Raw genomic sequence first — 21,444 nt, 5'->3', positions numbered from 1 at the left:
ATTAAAAGCGTCTGTTGACGGAACCTGCATATTAGATCTGTCGCCCAGTGATCATCGAGGCCCAGTCCCCGCCTGGCGCAACCGGAGGAAGCAAATTTAGTGTGTTGGTATAAATCACCGAGCGCCATCCCGAATTAACCTCATTCGCTTGGCTCTCTCAGTGCCGACTTGCTTTCGATCATTCAGTGACAGGATGTTAGCATAATAAATGTCCTAGTTAGAAAGCCGAATTTCGGCCTCTCTGTTGAGCGAATCAGTAGCAATTGAGTTTGGTCATTGGTTGTGGGTTACTCAGCTGCCACGGTCACCAGGCGTTATATATTGCATTGAAAACGGATATTTGTAACGCTAAAGTTAACGTTAGTACATTACTTGCTTGTCATTAATAATGGGATGGCATAAGAAATTCGAGACGACAGTTACCTAATTAGCAATGCCTTATCGGAAAGGAAAAGTATTTAGTTTTATTTGTTGACGCTTGAGTTTGCATTATTTAAATTCAGTCGATATCGGCGTTCAAGTGGATCGAGTCACCACGATAGAGAGAGAGAGAGTGACTTGCCGAGTCACAACATTTGACACAACAGTGTGTAGGCTTGAGGGCCCTTGAGCGCTAATTTTGGCTTGTAGTCGTGGCCAGTCACGTTTATTTTGCCGGAATCGCGAGAAAAAGTTAATGTCTCCGAAATCATGGACTGGTAATCACTGTGTCAAGTACAGGTACTGAAACAACATGCAAAGTATGGTTTCGATTTTGTTCTAGGCACATGACCAGTCCTACCGGTTTAAATGGCAGAAAAAGTGTGTGTTTATTTTGTGTCGGATTCTGAAGCTTAAACGAGTTTTTATTTGTTTTCAGCTTTGCATAGGCATGACCGCTAAATCTCAATCCAGTCGCGTAATGCTACAGTACCTGAACGCAAGCCAGCAGAAGAACAAGAAAATCCGCCAAAAGTTCGAGTCGCCGAACGAGCGCAAGGTGAAGTTCAACAGCGAAGTGTGTGAGAGTGGATATTCGACCACAACCTCCAGCGACGACGGCACCAACTCGCCGCTCAAGCAAATGACTTCGGATAAAGCCTTTCAGTTGTACGCAGCCCCCCGCGAGGGCTTCAACAACAAATCCGGCATCGCGAAACACCACCACAAAGTCGACAAGGCGAAGCAGTACAAACATAGCTTCCAAGGAAGGGGACATGTTGACGCAAGTTTTACAGCAAAATCAACCTCCCCTTCTCCCACCTCCCTTGTAGATACGCTGGACCACGATTCCAACGCTTACTACTACGTGGGAAGCGGATTCGATAACAGTGACTCTTACTATGATCCTCTACATCTATCCAACCAACAATGGAAGGTGAGCAACTACAACGACGCTGATAGCAGCGAGGGCGAATCGTTTCACTCAGGAAAGCGCGGGATTCTAAAAAAACCCAAAACCCTCAACTTACCGCAGAACCATGCCGATGATTCAAATCAAGACAAACTCTCACCTTTCGGTTTCCAATCGCACAGCAGTCAAGTGAGCCCCATTCGAGTTCCAGCGGTTTACCCCAACGAGCATAAAACCCCGTCTCCTCTGATTTCCAGCGACGGTTCAAGAAAGTCGGCCTTTACACCGGTTATTCCCCGCAACCATCGGTTGACAAGCGGCAGCGATTTGTCCGATGTCGGTTCGAGTGTTTTTACCCCAGTTAAAGGTCCGGCTGTAGTTGATTACGTCACTTCAGCCGACATTGACCTTGACGTAGACGATGTTGACTTTTCGCCTCAGCACGCAAGAACGAAACCTCTTCTCGAGACGCAGGAACTGGAACGCAGTTTCCAGCAACGTTTGACGCATCATCATAACCTTCCCGCACCTGTACCTGCACCGAGGTCGTCAAAAACCATCGGCGACCTCCAGTCCTTAAAACTACACGATAGAAGGGCGTCGACTTCCACAGTTGAATCAACCACTTCCAGTAGTCCCGTTTCTAAAGTCGAGGCGCTAATTAACGACGCAGTACGGCTTGATGAATACTTAGAAGGTTGCAGCGCTAAGGAGTTAAAGCGATTGCTACGCGAAAAGTTGGACTCAAAAGACCCGAAATGCATTAAAGCTTTGTCCGTTCTCATTCCTGACACGGTTGCAAAGCAGAAAATGTCGCACTGTGTGCGTTGTCACAAGGTGGGTGGCGTCCCTTGCTTGTTTTTGTTTTATGATTAGTTGATGATATTTCCTTCACGGTCATTAAAATGGATAACGGCATTAGTAACGCATATATGCAACGATTTCCGACGATTCGTTACAGGTCAGTTTGTTTATTTTTCTGCAGAACTTTAACCCACGTGAGCGGGGCCGTTGCTTTTTGTCACATCCCGAGTCCATGGTATTCAAACTGGGTCAGGACAACGAAGGGGCAAATTTCCAGTGTCAGTGCTGCAAAACCGGATTTCGTCTCCTAAAAATGGATTTCTACGAGGAAACAACCAACTCGCTTTTGACAGGTGAGAAGATGGTGTGATTATAGAGCGGTTTACCGCCACAACCACCCTGATTGGCCCCTAATGGTCTGCGCTGCTCTCAATTCGACACTTTGCGCGCTGATTATAGGTCCGAGGTGATAATGGCGCGATAATGTTTGTCGGTGTTTCACTTCTGGCCGACAGTTTCGCCCGGAATTCGCCTAATGCGCCTCCCATCAGTGATAAAAATATGCGGCGTATTTCACTGAACTTCCCTGCCTGGTGCGGGGCGCCCTACCCCGGCGAGACCGATTTAAACACGTTTGATAGACCATAGTTAACAACCTCCTACCGTTGTGTGGTAACTTGGTCTTGTTGCAATTGGTTGCTATGAAAATTGTTGACAATATTCGGTTTTGAAAATAATTTGAAGCATTGAAGTGTTATTGGTACAAAAAGAACCTGAATTGAAACACTTACCGCTGAATCATTGGATTACTCCCCAGTTTTTGTACAAAAATGGATTTGTTTTCCATTACAAGTGTGCTAACTAGTGTTTTTCATCATAGGTCACTGCTACAGCGGCCAACACACAACCGACCCAGAAAGCGTCGATTACCGGGAAGCAGAAGGAGCAGCGAAATCTTGCGAGGAGAACGGATGCGTCGAATTCTACGTTTGATCCTCGAGTTTTATTTTTTTACCAACCTTCAACACTTGACGATGCGCGGTCATCGATGGAGAGCTTTTCTCACTCACCGCTCTTGTGGACCTTGATTTAATTGCACGTTGTTGCAATAATAGATCTGAGATAAGATAACTTCGTCGTGTTGGCCTTTGAAAACGCTCAGCGCTAATTGATGTTTATGACTTACTTGTCGCATTGCTAAAACCGAATCTCGGTTATTTTAGCTTGCGCCATAACGTAACTTGTTTTTCATCTCACTGCTACTTTCGTATTGATTTGCACACTGTGTTATTTGTTGTTTTCCGTCTATGAGTGTTTTTGTGCTATCTCGTGATCCATGAAAGGAACAGTTGTGGGAACAACAAACAACTGCCCAACCTAATCACAATCCAAACTGACCGCCGTTACTGCATTTTTTTCAATTCACCAAACACTTATAAAACAATAGAGACATGTTAAAACGTGCTAATTTTCTGTTGCATTCCAGTAATAACCGGTTAAGTGTGGATCACATCAAACGAAGTTTTCGAGTACTTTTGGCGTTTTGCACTGTTGTTTCGTTCTTCCCAGTGGTGAAGCAGAGCTGATTACACGTTTTGTATTTACGAATAATATATGGTCGGTTCCTGCTTTCGCAGATGGAATTTAACGTTCACAATAAAACCAAGAATGACAATTACGTTGTGCAAAATATCGTGGCCATGTATGGCCCGAAGTCAAATACAACTATGACAAGGCAGATTTTTGCGGACAAAAATAGTTTCTTTATAAAATAATTTTCGTATAAGAACTGTATATTGGCAATGGCGCTTGGTTTGTAGGTTAAACCTCGCCTGAAGCGATATTCCATGTGCCTTTTATAAAACGATATCGCCTGCCATAATAAGTAGTTCAATTTTGCATTTATTTTCAGTCAACGTTGCTGTCCGAGTTTATATGCATTTTTTTATATTTACAGAAACGGGTGATACGTTTGTAGACAAAATCAATGTCGAGTATTACAATAATCTACCAGATTCTGCTGTTTTTAGGAAAGTGGTCTTGCAGTTATCGTAGCTTATAGTGGTGGCCGCTCTTGCAAACTAAACTACCATGCATGACTAATTAGGCTTTTTCGTCTCAACACAAGAGCATTATTTTACTTTCACCAAATTAGGTGAGTGATGAGGCACGTGGACAACATAATACTATTCCTTCAACACACTGTGAGGTGGTCTAATCAGTGCCATTCAATTATACCCTTTCAGTTATAGACAGTATAAATATTGGTTTGAGCGGGTTGGGCCGTAGTAGAATAAGTACCTCATCCTAAAGAAGAACTGAAACCTAATAAACCACAAGACCACGTTTAACCCAAACCAGAGTAAATTCCACAACAACAAAATCATCTTAAATAAGTTAAATTAATTACTACTTCCTCGTTTGGAAATGAAAACCGATGCAAGCACGAATTTCCTAAACCTCTCATAAGATTGTTTGCAGCAAATGTCTCTCAAGTACAACCCACCTTCAACCTCACCCTGAACGCACAAATAACACACCAACAATTGGCACCGAATATAAGCAAGGTGTAATGTGAGTTGACAAATTCGAACAATCCAGGGGCGTTTAATCGTTAAACATAGGTCGTTATCAATACCAGAAAAGCGTTCACATATAATACGAACATTAGTAGTGAATACATCAGGCAATTTTCATGCAATATGTTTTTTTACAGGGGGCGAACGAATGGACAAAACGGCACGCTTGAAAGCATCAAGTAACTTCAAATGGTTACACAGGAGCTCTTGGCAGTGCTTGTTCGTGCATGGCTCCAACATCTCCCGATCACATTACCTTGTTGTGTGTACAACGATAATGGTCCTAAAGTATATATACATTATATCGGCGACTAAACAACGCTAAAAGTGCATGCATGTGCAGTTAGTAAAGCGCTCTGTAAGAAGATACGCAAAAATATACTCGCAAAGTAATAGATTCGGCATTTCGTAAAAAGCGTTGCATGAGCATCCAAAATACACTGATGTGGGATGTGTGAGATGTTATTCGGCTACTTGACACGATAATTTCGATTCCCACAATGCTCTTTCAAACAACATGATGAAGTGGAAAGCACGAGAAAACGGGAAGCTCTTCTGCGTTCCGCGGCACGTTCCTCTTTACTCGTGCGAAAGAGAGCGGTTAATTGCTGCACGGTGGCAATCATTCAATGGCTTCAATGGGCCGCCTCCCATTCCGTACCATAGACGAGCGTGGCACCGCACCGGTCCAGTTTCGGGTTTGCGCACGCTGGCTTTGTTAATAGTTCGTGCGTGTGTGATGTCATAAAGTGTCGTTTGAAGGTGGACAAACACCTTATCGGGTTGCTATTCTCAACGCATTGACTGTTAGAAAAACAAACGTTTACGAAATTTCTCAGCGACTTGCAAAAGCAACAAATTTGGCATGGACGTTAATAATAGCTGCGCAGTAACAATACATCCAATAGGTAAACTGTTTTCAGCCTTGTGTTAAATTGCAGAACATGTTAGCGAATTCCGGGAAATCAGAAATCGTTTTAGTTTTCCAACGGCGGATTTCTGTGGTTAGTACGGCGAGGAGACGTTGATGGCTAATTGGTCCAATCACTGCTGTTGTTGCTCATTGCTCGGTGTTCCGTCCGGCGAGAGAAGGACCGCCTTCATTCCTGAAGTGGTTTCCAAGCGGCGTTCGGTTGTTGTGGTTCGATATGTCTTAGTGATCGTAGTTACCTTCGAAAACAACTCATTTAAACATTCAGTGGTGGGAGACTCCCAGCAATTGAACACTGCGCCCAAAATGACGTTCTCCGGAATGGAAAAATTGCACGGCTTTTTAAAATCATTGCTTTGTTTTGCCAAACGTACCAAAAACTTTAGTTTGGAATAAATGTTCCCTACAACGCTACGGAAATGTAGGTATGGTGCAAAAGTACTTTCAAAAGCAAGAAAATTGAGCAACACAAATTAAAAAAATGTTGGAAAAACGTAAAATATAGTTGTACATACATTTTCCTGCTGCTGAAAGTGCAACATGAGAAAACAACTTTAATCTACATGCGGTCAACTTTGCAAAAAAATAAGTGCCTCGTCACAACACGTACAACGCAAGGTCGACAAATCAATTTGCGTGAGGTGCGCCAGACGTCGGCGTTGCCTCGAAAATTGCTACTTTCTATCCAAATCGTCAACGCATAGGTCCAAGCGGTACGGGGGTGTTTATTGAGAATATCGTATGGTAATGAACAGGTTTTAGGGCGTAGGACGTTGCTGGCCGAACTCGGTACCCGGCACTGGCGATACGGAAACGATTAGGTTTTCTCCAAAAGGAAAACGGCAATTTGTATGAATTGTAATTCTGGCGTTTGTTGTGACGAGACATTTCAATGCTCTGGTTGAGGGCGAGGTAATGGCCAGGTGTTAATCGGCTCGGACTTTATTATTTGCAAACGATTGGCAATCCGCCTGAACGATACTTCGAAGGTCGCGCGACAGCAGATTTACTCGTTACGAATGCATGACCTTACTTGGTGGCAAAATGTTACTGCCTGTTATGTGGGCGTCGGATGCCAGTGCGATCAGGTTTAATAACACATCTGTTCGCGGCGGAAATGAAATACTGCGACAGTAAGCTGTAATCATTTTGCCCGCAGGCTTTATTTTTATCATTCGAGAATCGCAGTATAGATTATTCGTACTTAAACCTGCGACAGTAAACCACGAGGATTCGAATATTGCCATGCATTTAACTGCCAGTAAAACAATCTGCCACAAAATTGGAAATTCTGTTTTTCCAGACGGTTTCAATAAAGTCTACACAGGAGTTTAAACCGGAAATTTTTTCCACGTGTCAATTTCGCTGATTTGGCATTTTTCGCAAGATTTCCGAAGCTAATGTAATCACGCGTGCCGACCAATCTCGCTTTGTCGCGATTAAGTTAATACCAGTGAGTCTGCGCTTTGTCCAACTTCGTTGCGGTTGTTGAATGATTTGGTCTTGAATGGGAAAGATATGCACTGGGAGGTGGCGCCATATCGGCAAACAGTGCGGCGTTGTTCGTCAGATTCTACTTTTACGTTAGCCGGCGCGCCGATAAAAGTATTTTTATGGACTGTGCAAATGGCACCGAGTCTGGGATTCAGAGGTTAATGCTTTTCAGCGGTTTTGAACGCAAGGTTAACAACTCTCTGGAGCCACTCTTCTCGACCGCCCGCAGAATAAAGTGAAATATATGATTGACGATGACGGAGTTGATTAGTTTAACTTCATGCAATTACATTTCAAAACTGGTCATATTTGGTTAAATTCTTGCGTGTCCAAAAATATTATAACAAATCCATTTTTATTTGTAAACATGTGGCATTAGTAAATCTGGTTTAGAGGCAAAGAATGCTGCTCAATGAATTTGGTTAAAGTGCAAATACTTCAAGTTACATAACCTGGAACAATGAAAACCAAGTCGAGAAAAAGGACGCCACATAGATATTACAATGGGAACTTTTCTAGGGCTTGGGTGATTTGAGCGACAATTATATTTTTTGAGGTGCGGTCGGCCTTTGTCGTCACCGCGGCGTTCCTTTTGGAACATGCAAACGAGTTACAATGGGTAATTATGCGGGCGGCGTCGGCTACCGCGGGTCGGAATGAGTGATGTAAAGTGTGTGGGGTGTTTTAACCGACGGTTAAACCGGGACGGGCAGAAAAAACTTTCCCACAAAGAGACGAATATAACTGAACCGGTTGATGAGCCGCACTCAATAATTGCAAGGTTTCTGACATCTGTAGGCGGCGCTTCTCGCGAAATCTGGATACTTTCCAGCTTAGAATCCGAAAAGGTTATTTCCCACTGAACGTTGATGCGTGTGAGCTATTTAATCATTGCACGGGCCCAGAGCAGCGATTTCCGGATTACGGGAATTTTTTTTACTGTGGCCAACTCTCAATCTGAAGGCGGCCAAAACCTTGGCGAATATTAATCCCAATTGCACAGAATCAATAATAAATGAATATATTGACTGAACGAAACGATTAGGTTACGATTAACATTAACATTAAAATCTAAATTGTATGCAAGTTGATATCGCACACGACCGTACCAATAGTGAACAATTTACATCCCCGTCTCTGCTATTACGCCGTAAAATGGTCATTAACATGGGTGTGACAAAAATGACGTAATTGAACCTGTGACGTCGTACCCTCAACGCCTTGAGGCCGGTACAACGTAACCCTCACCACATAGTTAAACTAACTGAACACTGAACCATTACTAAAATAACCTATGACGTTCAGTGGGATGGATTGAAAATTATCTTCAGAATTGTCTTATTATAAAGTACTTGATCAAAGCACACTCCACACCCCATAGTGCAACTCACATCTACGTCGCCGTCGGTGGTCTCCTCCACGTCTGTGAACACTTGGGTGTCCTGGGATATATCGCTTTGTACATCGGTGTTCATGTATTCCTGTGGATAAGGGTTTGTGTATCCAACCTCCGGCATTGCAGAGCTCGATGACGAAGTTTGGGTGGAGTAACCTGGTCCTGTTGCGCTACTGCTGGTGGTGTTGTACGAAATCACTTGTACCTGTCGATTGAATACAGTCGGTGTCAACAGGTGTTGGAATAAAAGTTGCAAAACGCCGTTGAAAAATATTTACAGGTATTATTCATGTTGGCGTTTTAATGTGTTGCATATGTAGTATTAAATGATAAATTGTTTAAAATCAACCGTATTCGTTTGATCGTGTTAATGAGAATGAATCGGTGTATGTAAATGTTTAAACAGTCCACTGAAAAAACCAAAATCAACATTATATTAGTCATAAAAATCAGACAAATGTTAGAACCCTCTACCAATTAAGGACTGGTAGAAAGTTAAACAACACCTATTAAAACCAAAAACCGACACCAACACGTGTTACAGACAACCATGCTTTGTATAAAACTCTGTAGTAACATAGAGTAGTTTTGCATTCGGGGTTAGTGGTCACCGTCGAATTGTGTAATTGTCATTTGACATCTCCAGTACCCACAGACACTCATGCTAATTACTTTACAAGGAACACAAAAAGGAAATTCAAAAAACGACACGATAACAAAAACATGTTCGCAATTACCTGGAGTGGAGATCCACACTGTGGGAAGAAAAGCGTTGTCGTTAGTTTAACAATCCAACCTCTACCACCCGCATGTTTACAGGCTAAAGTTCGGCTATTTTTGAGTATTGTATCTTATGAGTGAAATTACCTCCATACGTTGACTGTTTTCAGCCAGTTTCGAAAGTTCTTCCTGTGAAAGACGTCCGTCGTATTCAACGGTTTCAACTTCGGGTTCGCGTTGACCTTCTTTGTGGACATATCTGCAAGAATTATGAGAAATAACTGCAGGGATCTTACTCGTAAAACATAATTATTTGTATGCTGCTAACCGAAAGTAAGTTATATAAACTTTTAGTGTACTAGTTCAAGTACATCTACAAATCAATTTTTGCTTGAAACTTGGGACAGATTTATTGAAAAGTTAAGCAATTGCTTTAAACTTTTACTCAATTATATTACATACAGTTGCTGGTAAAAAGTTTACCTCGTCACTCTCGTCTTTGTTGCTGTGCTTGTGTGACTTTCACTTGACGGTTCGGCAACATTGCGAACAGTTGTCGTAATCTGAAATGGTCAGCATTAAGTTTCAGGTAATCAATCCCACAAATATAAGCAAGAGAAAAAAGTTAATCCTTACCTTAGTTCCACTATCATCTGAAACATTGGAAACGTTTCGACTTCTGTTCGCTTCCTTAATAGCTTCCTCCAATCGTATTTGTTCTTGTATAGCCTTCATGTTGTCTTCGTCGAGGAATATTGCTAAAAACGTGCATAACAACATGGTTATAACGATGGAAAAAACGTAGTTCAAGTATTTCAAAACCACTATTTACCTGACGATGGTCTGGAACCGACTTGTTCGATCTTCATGGTTGCGTCACGCGGGGGTCCTGTCCCTGCTCTGTTCTGAGCTCTCACACTGTATATGTATGGAGTGTCTTGCAAGAGATTCTCCACCAGTAGTGATCGGTAATGACCATCGGGAATGCGAATCAACACCGGAGGCTCTTTTTTCTCCGCTTCCTCTGTGGAAGATGATCGTGATTAAAATTTGAGGCAAATGTTGTGTTATTTTAACCTTACCTGTAGGTTTATATAGAACTTCATATCCGACTATGATTCCGTTGGTAACTGCCGGTTCACCCCAGGAGCAATGCAGAGAGGTTGGTGAGAGGACTTGGAAGGCCAAGCGGTTAGGTGGTCCCGGAACTAAAAGAAATATGATTAGTACGCTGTAATTAGCACCAAGAACTTGCTATAAAACACAGTATGTTGTGTTTGATATCAATTCAATAGCACACATACCTTTTCCAGGGGTCTTGCAGCCAATCACATCGCTCGATGCTTGTTGTCCGCCATCACCGAGAGCGGAAATGACGACAGCATACGCGGATTCTGGAAGAAGGTCTCCAACTTCGAAACTATGTTGGTTTGGTGGAATTGTGCATCGTCTCGGCTCGTCCGCATCACCAGCTCGCTTGTAGGAAACCTGAAAATGAACACATGGATTTTAGCAGGTGTATGAAGTTAGCAAATACATTGCTGAATGCAAAAGGGTTCACATACGAGATATTCGTGGACTGTTGCGTCCTGCGGTTCCCACGTGACAGTGAAGCTGGTTGCTCCTGTGACGTCGATTGAAACGTTCTTTGGCGCCACCAGTCGGGCTAAAATGCAAAAATACTCAGCTGCACTTACAGCATACAACTTAAGTGTCGTACAAATTGACAGCTTATAATGTAAAGTCAATGAAATACCACCGCAAGTACAAAGGTAACAGGAAAATATTTTTCACATGACTTCAGTTTGATAAGAAACGCACCACCTGAACCAACCAAGCTTGCTTTCATCAGTAAGAAACGACAACGACGTAGAAACACAAGAGTCTTCAACTTCTTGATCAGTTGAATTATTTTACAGCCCATGATTAGTTTTGTGTTGTGGTTTTGTTAATTGTTTCACTCTCGTTTTAGGTTTTGGTTTGTGTGTTTGTTTTTTCATGGTCACTTGTCCGCAAACAACAAAAATAGTCGAACAGTTAAATGTTTATAACAGTTAAAATACAAACAAAACCTTTAGTAGTGAGTAAGATATGTATATGTTACGACATAACTTTTGTTTGATTATAAAGTACACTGGTTAGTACAGTATTTTCGGTATAGGTAAGACATATATGTATAAGTTAGTTGCAAGACACAGGTTTAGGGGTGCAAAAGTGTTATTTTCTGCTGGACGAAGCTCGATGTTTGCCTGCGAAACAAAATCGAATTGAGGGCAAAGTGAAAGTTGTGTGGATACAAGTTTGCACTTCGCTACCGCAAAGCAGCTACAAGTTTTCACCTGGGCTCGAGTCCTCGCCTGGAGCTAAAACCACAACCACATTTGTTGCATAAGTTCAAAATTCTCAGCAGAATTTCACGTAAATGTAAACGAGTTACTTAGGAATTATTTGCTGACGTACTTGTTTGCTTTTTAATATGTATTTGTTGCATGTAAAATATGAAATACGGTTTATGTTTAAACTAATTTTTGTAAACATATAAATTATAATTTTTGTTTCAACTAATTTCCGGAAAATATAGTAAGAGTTTGTTACTGGTAACTAATCAAGGGCGATCATTGTGAAAGGACGACCAACCTTTCCGAGACGAGGAACCCGCATCTGGGTCGTATATCACAACATTGGCCTCGTAGCGTGCCATGGTTGCTTCACCATCGGGTTCGCCCATTTCAACAATAAAACTTCGTTCAACAAACTTTTCCCGTTTACTCTTGCGCCTATCGATCAGTGGCACAGAGATATAGGCCTTCGATTGGCCGTGAGCAAACGTTATTTGACCATCCGACTCAACAAAGTCTCTGCCGGCCACAGCTGTGTTTTCACGCGTAAACCAGTCTACAGTCACTTCACCACTAAGACCGTAGTTTCTGCTGACAGGCACAACTGCTTGAGAGTCAACTCCTAATTTGAACTCGTAATGCTCGTCCGGGAAGCCAATTTCGCCGGGGGTTCCATCATCTAAAACCACGCACAAAAGTAAACAAACTTATATAATCACATATAAAAACGTAAGTAGTACCTAGCACTTCTTGGTAGTGGTGGACGCTCGTTTCAAGCGTGGTTTGTGTTTCATAAGTTGTGAAAGTGACAGTCTTAATTTCTGTATGTTCGGTTCTCACGTCGGTGATTCCAACCTCTCGCTGTACGATTTCGGTGTGCGACGAACGGAAAACGTCTTCGTCGGATGAGCTCGACGAGCTGCTGGATGAGCTTGACGAGCTACTCGAACTGCTCCCCGATGATCGCCTCCTGAGAGGGTTTAAGACCACTTCGGTCTCATACACACCTACATCCGCATCTCCAGTCGTTCCACCAAGCTCGGCGGTAAAGGAGCATTGCTTTTTGTAGTGAGGACCGGGCAGTAGGTCGACTTCAATGCTTTTGCGAATCTCGCCAGACGCAAAATCAAGCTCTCCTTGCGTTTCCACGTAATGCTTTCCAGATACAGCAGTGTTGTCGCGTGTGTAAAAATCAACTCCCACTGCGCCGTGACTACCGATCGTTCGACGAACTGGAATCTCAATCTTGACCGGTTTGTTCTTCTTCGTCTGCAAGCGAGTCGACGACACCACAGTTCTGGTGGATTCGAATCCCAACACTCCAGGTTCGTTCGCATCGAGGGGAGCGAGCAACGACACTTCAGTCTCGTAGTTTCCTTCCACTTCGGCGCCTCCACTGGCAAGACCAAGCTCCACGACGAAGGAAAGATCCTTCGTGTATTTGTCGTAAGGAAGCAACTTGATTTCGACATCTTTTACCGTCTGACCGTCTTCAAACCGAATCTGGTCACTTGCTTCTGCATAATGTTTCCCGTTGATCGCAGTGTTGTCACGTGTGAAGAAATCCACAAGAACTTCACCACCTGATCCAGATTTCCGTACGACTGGTATTGATATTGTGGGATTTCCAGACGCCCCCGTGTAAGCTGGGAAGTTGTATGTCGGGGATGAGAACTCAAGGACTCCTGGTGGATCTTCCTTTGTTGGTTTCAAGATTACTTCTACGATGTAAACGACCCCGAGGTGGTTTCTGATGTAAACAAAAAAGTTTGCCGGACGTCTGTATTCTGCTTTTTTCAGTGGAATTTCGATGTTGCAATCATCCGCCCCCTCCTTAATTTCTGTGGTTCCCTTGCATGTTGTGTAGTGCTTGCTCGGTTTTGCAGTGCCTGGTTTGGTTTTGTAGGCGAGGGGAATGGTGTTATTGCCCTTGCCACTGCCTCTACGGACCGGAATGCGGACGACGTTGTCGTCGAGGACGCAAGCATTAATCTTGGAAAGCTTGCAGTCGAACTCGTAGGTTGGTGGTTCCGCGTTCGGTTTCAACATAACAGGTATTTCTTCCTTACTTCCATCTGGTCTGTTAAGGACGACCGTGAAAAACATTTCCTCGGTTCGTTTGCTTGGAAGAGTCGCAACCTCGATCCAAGTAGTTGTTTTTCGATCTCCAACGGAAGCTTTTCCAGAAGTGCTGACGTAATGCTCACCCTCTTTCGCAGTTCCGTCCACGGTGACGTAATCAACGTCTACGTCTCCTCCACATCCCCCTTCTCTGGTCAGTGGGATTTTGAGTGTGTCTGACTTGTCGGTGTCGAAACTCATGTTCCCATCAGAGGCATCAAATACCAGTTTCCCGGCTGGTTCTTTGTCAGTGGGCAGCAGACGTACGCGTACACTATTTGTCTTACTTGATTTGCCCTTGTCGTTGTCGCCATCGTCCAAATCAAGGTAGAAATCCAATTCGCTTCTGTACATCTTTGGCTCGACTGGAACTGATATCTCGCCACCCGTTTCCCTGTCCCCGACTGTCAGTGTCCCGGATGTATGTGTGTAATGTTCACCGGCTGTAGCCGTCCCATCTCTTGTGTGATAAGAAACTGATATTGGGCCACCTTTTCCATTGATACGTTTCACCGGAACAATGACGTGTTCCGTTTCAGTGGCGTCACACACCACGTCATTGTTTCCGTCATCACCTATTTCAGGCAACGTTAGCGTTCCTGATGGCTCGTCATCGGTTGGTAAGAACGTTACAGTCGATTTGCTGACGTCACCAAGCTTGGTTCCCCCAAGAGGTTCGTCAAGTTCAACAACGAGACTAAGTTTGTTGCGGTAGAGAAGTGGCAACAAGGGAACTTCAACTTCTACAAAGTCTTCGCGGTCTTTAAAAACAACCCTGCGATCGACACCACTATAATGAGTCCCGTCTTTTGCGCTTTCATCTTTGGTTCGAACCCGGACTGAGACCTCGCCCCCAACTCCCTTTTTACGTCGAATCGGAATTCCGAGGCTGTTGCAATTCTTGGCGCTCACTTCAAGGACGTCGTCGTCCGGCAGAGTTAACACTCCAGGTGGTTCTGTGTCCGTTGGAGACAACAAAATCTTCATCGTAGACTTTCTCTTGCCGTCATTAGATTTGACTTCAACAGTGAAGTCAAGTTCCTCCCGATAATTTTCTGGGAGTAAGGCAATAGATATTTCATCACCATCTTGTCGATCTTCTACAGTGATGGAGCCTGAAGATGGTTCGTAGTGCTTTCCAGCTATTGCCGAACCGTCCATTGTTTGGTAATTAACAGTGGTAGGTCCGCCAACCCCTCCATAACGCTTTATGGGTATTTGCAACCGTTCCGTATCGTTCGCATCCACTGTGACCTCTGGCATGTCAGCGGTGTCAATAAACGCCAAAAAGCCTTCTGGTTCTGTGTCTGTAGGTGAAAGGGTGACAGCACAGTTATTCATGTCCGAAATTTCTGCTCCCCCCTCCGGATCGTCAATCTCCACATAGAATGTCAGGTTGTCCCGATACATTGTTCGCATGAGGGGTATCGCTAACTCTACTTGCTCCTGCTTGTCTTTCAAGGTAACTCGCCCGTCGATACCTCTGTAGTGAACTCCTTCAATAGCATCGCCGTTGCTTGTCTTGATTCCAACTGAAACATCGCCGCCTTTTCCTCCGACACGACGAATTGGAACTTTCGCCACGTCTTCTTTCAACACATTGGAATTTATCCATTTGGGCAATTCTACCTTTCCAGATGGTTCCGTATCAGTTGGCAATAATTTCACAGTTGTTTTAACTGGTTCTTTGTTCAACTCATTCATTTCTACTTGAAACTCCAAAGGTTTGCGATAAACTGCAGGGAGAAGAGGAATCGCAATAGTTCCCTTTTCTTGGCGATCTTTCAGAACCAAAGTTCCTTCACATCCTTTAAAGTGTTGTCCGTCCTTAGCAGATACCTCTATAGTTTTAAAGTGCACGACCTTGTCCCCTCCAACTCCATCAATACGTTCCACCTCAATCGATGCCTCCTTGTCTTGATTTGCGTTTACCACCGGATATGACGTACCATCGGCATCTCCAAACACTAATCTTCCTTCAGGTTCTGTGTCAGTTGGTTGCAGAGTGACGAGTGTGTTTCCCAGATCTGTTCCATCTGCAGGGTCGCTAATTTCAACTTTAAACTGCAGTGGTTCTCTGTACACTGCAGGTAGTAGTTGTACGGTAACTTGAGCTGATTCTTGCCTGTCTTTAAGTGTTACTTTCCCGCCCAATGCTTTATAATGGACACCTTCGAATGCAGTGTCATCGCGGGTTGAAATTGCAACAATCATTTCCCCACCAACACCATTTATACGCTTGACTGTCACATCAACACTGTCCGAGTCATTCGCATTTACAACCAGATCGTCACTCTCTGGCAATATAACAGTTCCTGGAGGTTCAATATCAGTTGGTGGAAGAACTATTTTAGCAGAAACCGTTTTATCAAGATCAAATATTTTTACAGTAAAATGGAGAGTATCCCTGAACGAAGCTGGCAAAAGTCCGACCTCCACACAATCTTCATCCTGGCGATCCTTAAGAGTTATCACTCCTTCTGATGGTGTATAATGTATCCCAGCTTTTGCACTTCCATCTTCAGTTTTGTATTTGAGATTTTTCTCTCCGCCGACGCCATTGACTCTGTGTAACGGGATACTGATCGTTGTATCTTTGTTTGCATCAGCCACGGCTTTGAGATCGTCTGGAAGTGAAATTTGGCCTTCAGGTTCTGTATCAGTTGGCTGCAGAGTGACGAGTGTATTTCCAAGATCTGTTCCGTCTGTAGGGTCGCTGATTTCAAGGATGAACTGTAGTGGTTCTCTGTACACTGCAGGTAGTAGTTGTACGGGAACTTGAGCCGATTCTTGCCTGTCCTTAAGTGTTACTTTCCCGTCCAATGCTTTATAATGGACACCTTCCAATGCAGTGTCATCGCAGGTTGAAATTGCAACAATCATTTCCCCACCAACACCATTTATACGCTTGATTGTCACATTAACACTGTCCGAGTCATTCGCATTTACAACCAGATCGTCACTGTCTGGCAATGTAGCAGTTCCTGGAGGTTCAATATCAGTTGGTGGGAGAACTATTTTGGCAGAAACCGTTTTATCAAGATCAAATATTTTTACGGTAAAATGGAGAGTATCCCTGTACGAAGCTGGCAAAAGTCCGACCTCCACACAATCTTCATCCTGGCGATCCTTAAGAGTTATCACTCCTTCTGATGGTGTATAATGTATCCCAGCTTTTGCACTTCCATCTTCAGTTTTGTATTTGAGATTTTTCTCTCCGCCGATGCCATTGACTCTTTGTAACGGGATACTGATCGTTGTGTCCTTGTTTGCATCGGCCGCTGCCTCAAAATCATCTGGAAGCGAAACTTGGCCTTCAGGTTCTGTATCAGTTGGCTGCAGAGTGACGAGTGTGTTTCCCAGATCTGTTCCATCTGCAGGGTCGCTAATTTCGACTTTAAACTGCAGTGGTTCTCTGTACATAGCGGGTAAAAGCTGTACAGGAACTTGAGCTGATTCTTGCCTGTCTTTAAGTGTTACTTTCCCGTCCAGTGCTTTATAATGGACACCTTCGAATGCAGTGTCATCGCGGGTTGAAATTGCAACAATCATTTCCCCACCAACACCATTTATACGCTTGACTGTTACATCAACACTGTCCGAGTCGTTCGCATTTATAACCAGATCGTCACTGTCTGGCAATGTAACAGTTCCTGGAGGTTCAATATCAGTTGGTGGGAGAACTATTTTGGCAGAAACCGTTTTATCAAGATCAAATATTTTTACGGTAAAATGGAGAGTATCCCTGTACGAAGCTGGCAAAAGTCCGACCTCCACACAATCTTCATCCTGGCGATCCTTAAGAGTTATCACTCCTTCTGATGGTGTATAATGTATCCCAGCTTTTGCACTTCCATCTTCAGTTTTGTATTTGAGATTTTTCTCTCCGCCGATGCCATTGACTCTTTGTAACGGGATACTGATCGTTGTGTCCTTGTTTGCATCGGCCGCTGCCTCAAAATCATCTGGAAGCGAAACTTGGCCTTCAGGTTCCGTATCAGTTGGCTGCAGAGTGACGAGTGTATTTCCAAGATCTGTTCCGTCTGTTGGATCGCTGATTTTAACGATGAACTGTAGTGGTTCTCTGTACACTGCAGGTAGTAGTTGTACGGGAACTTGAGCTGATTCTTGCCTGTCTTTAAATGTTACTTTCCCGTCCAATGCTTTATAATGGACACCTTCGAATGCAGTGTCATCGCAGGTTGAAATTGCAACAATCATTTCCCCACCAACACCATTTATACGCTTGACTGTCACATCAACACTGTCCGAGTCATTCGCATTTACAACCAGATCGTCACTCTCTGGCAATGTAGCAGTTCCTGGAGGTTCAATATCAGTTGGTGGGAGAACTATTTTGGCAGAAACCGTTTTATCAAGATCAAATATTTTTACGGTAAAATGGAGAGTATCCCTGTACGAAGCTGGCAAAAGTCCGACCTCCACACAATCTTCATCCTGGCGATCCTTAAGAGTTATCACTCCTTCTGATGGTGTATAATGTATCCCAGCTTTTGCACTTCCATCTTCAGTTTTGTATTTGAGATTTTTCTCTCCGCCGACGCCATTGACTCTTTGTAACGGGATACTGATCGTTGTGTCCTTGTTTGCATCGGCCGCTGCCTCAATATCATCTGGAAGCGAAACTTGGCCTTCAGGTTCTGTGTCTGTGGGTGGGAGTTTAATGGTGACCGAGTTGCATTTAATATCTGCTCCGCCAGTTGGTTCGCTTATTTCCAAGACAAAATTAAGTTCCTCTCTGTATATTGTTGGTAAGAGATTTATAGGAAGCTCAACATGATCCTGGCGATGTTTAATTGTAACTGTTCCATCAAGACCCTTGTAATGGACATCATCTTTCGCGCTGCCGTCTACAGTCTTTACTCTGATAGAAACGTCACCGCCAAGGCCGTCAATTCTTGTGATTGGCACCTTAATGACGTCACTTTCCGCTGCGTTGGCAGTAACAGGGACATTGGGAAGATTCAATGAACCGGGTGGTTCGGTGTCTGTAGGCAAAAGATAAATCTTCATTTTCGTTTCTTCACCGAGCTCGGCGCCCCCGTAAGGATCTTCCACGTGTACATAGAAGAATAGCGTTTCCCGATATTCACAGGAAAGCAATTCAACGTCGCATATTCCGTTTGTTTCGCCGTCTGACACAATCAAAATACCGCTCGCACTCTTGTAATGCTTTCCGGCGATGGCGGTTCCATTCTCTGTCCTGTATCTTACTCCAACATCTCCGCCAACTCCACCAGTTCTGGACAGAGTAATCTGATATGTGCTTTTGAAAGTGGCGCATGTGCTGTAGTTCTGGTGTTCAACTTTCGGGATCGCGAATTTTCCAGGTGGTTCTGTGTAAGTTGGTAAAAGAGTGATTCTTCTTTCCACGAGGTTTCCAAGTCTAGCGCCCCCTTCCGGCTGGGTTAAAACAACGCAGAAGTCGAGATTTTTGCGGTATCGCTGTTCAATTAAATCTATTTTTACTGTTTGCTTGGTTTCTCCGTCTTGGAAGGTAACAGGTTTTGAGTAATTTCCGAAATGTTTCCCCTCCTCTGCACTTCCTTCCACCGCGGAACAAAGAACGCTCACCATCCCTTCCACACCATCCGTCCGTTTAACATCGATCTCAACGCAGTGTGTGTCGTTTACACACACTTCTTTGTCCTCGTCGCAGTCAAACGCAATAACACCGGGCGGTTCAACATAACTGGGCAGCAAGACAACTTCCGTTTCGTACAACGTTTCCAAGTCAGCATCGCCTGTGGTTTCACCCAATTCAACCAACAGCTTTTTCGGCTTTCTGTATTTGGCACCTGGGACTAACTCGACAACAATACGACTCTCTGTTTGTTCGTCTTCGAAAGTCACGATTCCATGTGATGAGGTTTTCTGATATTCAACCCCAGCAGTGGCAGTTTCATCTCTGGTAAAATATTCAGCAGTAACTTTACCGCCTGCTCCGTTTTCCCGAATAACTGGAATAGAGATCTGATCTTGGTCCTCAGTGTTATATTCGGCGCCACTTGTCGCGAAGCCAATAGATCCAGGTGGTACACGCTTGAGCATGGTAAAGTTAACGTTTTCTGAGTCACTGTCTACAGTCAGCTCAGGGGTAACGGGCACGATTTTTAGGGTGTAGTTGTGATCCTTGCGCGGTCCGTAAGTACCTTCCGATATCGGTATCTTGAACGAACGTTCAGATTCGCCGTTTGCCATGTGGATATCTCCACTTGTGTTGGAAAACAGTTCTTCATCCGGTCCATCGGTTTGCTTCTGGTCACCTTGAGTAAGTTCCCACTGCAAGTACGCCTCACCGAACGTACCGAGGTCGCGTGTCACATTAAACTTGATAGAATTATCCGAAGGAGGCCATTTTATTTCATCATCCTGTGGCTTTACCGTCACATATCCGCGTTCCGGCAAAATATCAACAGTGGCTTTGTTTCTTCCTTTTTTCAGAGCAACGCCAGGAGTTAGAGGGATTATGGACAAGTATAGGAACATATCTTCACACAAGTTCGCGTCCTTGTTAATTGGAATAGAGAAATTTCGTGAAGTCTCGCCATTCGCAAACCGCACATCTCCTGACACTTGTTTGAAAATTTTAGAGAGGCTTTCGTCATCATCATCGCTACTTGAACTGCTTGAACTGCTCAAGCTACTAGAACTGCTTCCTGATTTTGTTCCTAGACACCATTCAACTGATATTGGTCCGTAACATCCCTGCTCCCTTAAAATTTCAAACCGGATGCCGTCGTCTTGAAGTGGCCATTTTATCTTCTGTTTTTCAGGACAGATTGATACGACTCCTCTTTCAGCTAAAAACAAACAAGAATGTTTGTTTGTTTGTCCGTTTGTTTCGTTTAGATAGATATATTTATTCAGCTATTACAAACATGTATAGGCAATCGAACCAATAATGTTTCTTTAGTTATTTTAACACTAACATGTGTGTATTTCACAATAGCGGTTCTTAACCGTATTTTTTATTGTCCCCCGAAAAAAATATTTATTCCAAACATGTTAAAAATTAAGACAAATTTATGGGAGAATTTTCTCCAATTATTTCTTTGCTAGCTATCAGGAGGTAAACTTGCTCCGGTTAAGAACCCCTAACCTAAATACACAGCATATTATGTCCAATCGTTTTGTTTCGTGCATGGTTAATTCGTTAATTCTCTACATTCTAATTACCATCAATTCGATCGACATAAAATTAGAACATGCATTCACACATTACCTTGCTTAACTCTAAGAAGGTGGGTTGAAAGGTCATGCCTGCACTCGGGGTTACTTTTGACCAATTACGGAGGTAACTGTGGCACACTTCGCTACGTGGAAGTGGCTGTAAGTGGTTATTGGTTAGAGTTATGCCTGTAAGGTAAAAGTTCGTTGAGGAAAGATTAGATTCGTTATTAATTCGCGATTGTACCTTACTGCAAACATGGAACTATCGCAAATTTTGTGAATAGAATTGTTGAATGACCTGCAGTTTGGTGTGAGAAAATCACCTAATTATGTGTGATTTTGGTGTTTTTGTCAACACAAACCGTCGCAAATTGGTAGTTACGGACAAGTACCATGCAGTATGTAGTAATGTAATGTCACACAAAGACGACTGTGAATTTTGTTTAGTGTTGTTTAGTGCATTGTGTAGAAGAGATAGAACTAACTCCGTCACAGGGTGGAACAAGATGCAGCTAAAAGACGACCAAACACCG

The 21,444-nt window shown here is 43.5% G+C and overlaps 2 protein-coding genes across 8 annotated transcripts in view; one reads left to right on the top strand and one right to left on the bottom strand.

Annotated features, from left to right (window-relative positions):
* The first annotated feature begins 871 nt into the window (after positions 1-871).
* LOC145913916 (uncharacterized) lies at positions 872-3,794 on the top strand. Its single transcript, XM_083001686.1, has 3 exons — positions 872-2,170; positions 2,319-2,490; positions 3,018-3,794. Exons 1-3 carry the CDS (start codon positions 872-874, stop codon positions 3,128-3,130), a joined length of 1,584 nt encoding a protein of 527 aa, XP_082857812.1. The 3' UTR covers positions 3,131-3,794.
* An 896-nt stretch (positions 3,795-4,690) lies between these two features.
* LOC145913767 (uncharacterized) overlaps positions 4,691-21,444 on the bottom strand; it is a 44,039-nt gene continuing 27,285 nt past the window's right edge. For 3 of the 7 annotated variants that reach the window (XM_083001519.1, XM_083001524.1, XM_083001523.1), the window contains 12 exons: positions 12,337-20,541; positions 11,895-12,275; positions 10,823-10,923; positions 10,562-10,745; positions 10,340-10,465; positions 10,090-10,281; positions 9,894-10,015; positions 9,741-9,820; positions 9,405-9,516; positions 9,275-9,292; positions 8,533-8,742; positions 4,691-5,886 (listed from right to left, as the gene is read on the bottom strand). In XM_083001519.1, coding sequence (XP_082857645.1) covers positions 5,761-5,886; positions 8,533-8,742; positions 9,275-9,292; positions 9,405-9,516; positions 9,741-9,820; positions 9,894-10,015; positions 10,090-10,281; positions 10,340-10,465; positions 10,562-10,745; positions 10,823-10,923; positions 11,895-12,275; positions 12,337-20,541 — 9,857 coding nt within the window. In that variant the 3' untranslated portion in view covers positions 4,691-5,760. Of the gene's footprint in view, positions 5,887-8,532; positions 8,743-9,274; positions 9,293-9,404; positions 9,517-9,740; positions 9,821-9,893; positions 10,016-10,089; positions 10,282-10,334; positions 10,466-10,561; positions 10,746-10,822; positions 10,924-11,182; positions 11,621-11,894; positions 12,276-12,336; positions 20,542-21,444 lie in introns of those variants that run through there. The other 4 variants (XM_083001521.1, XM_083001520.1, XM_083001525.1 and 1 more) reach the window with 4 other exon arrangements.

Source organism: Ascidia mentula, chromosome 9 (genome assembly GCF_947561715.1).
Source record: "Ascidia mentula chromosome 9, kaAscMent1.1, whole genome shotgun sequence".
NCBI classification, from domain to species: domain Eukaryota; kingdom Metazoa; phylum Chordata; class Ascidiacea; order Phlebobranchia; family Ascidiidae; genus Ascidia; species Ascidia mentula.
The sequence above is the reverse complement of the archived record's forward strand: the minus strand, read 5'-3'. Positions and strand labels throughout refer to the sequence as shown.

What these genes read in the sequence shown, in the direction of transcription:
- LOC145913916 (XM_083001686.1), top strand. Translation starts at nt 872, where the DNA reads ATGACCGCTAAATCTCAATCCAGTCGCGTAATGCTACAGTACCTGAAC. An exon ending in ACTGTGTGCGTTGTCACAAG is followed by an intron (nt 2,171 to 2,318) that starts GTGGGTGGCGTC and finishes ATTTTTCTGCAG; the next exon opens with AACTTTAACCCACGTGAGCG. An exon ending in AACCAACTCGCTTTTGACAG is followed by an intron (nt 2,491 to 3,017) that starts GTGAGAAGATGG and finishes TTTTCATCATAG; the next exon opens with GTCACTGCTACAGCGGCCAA.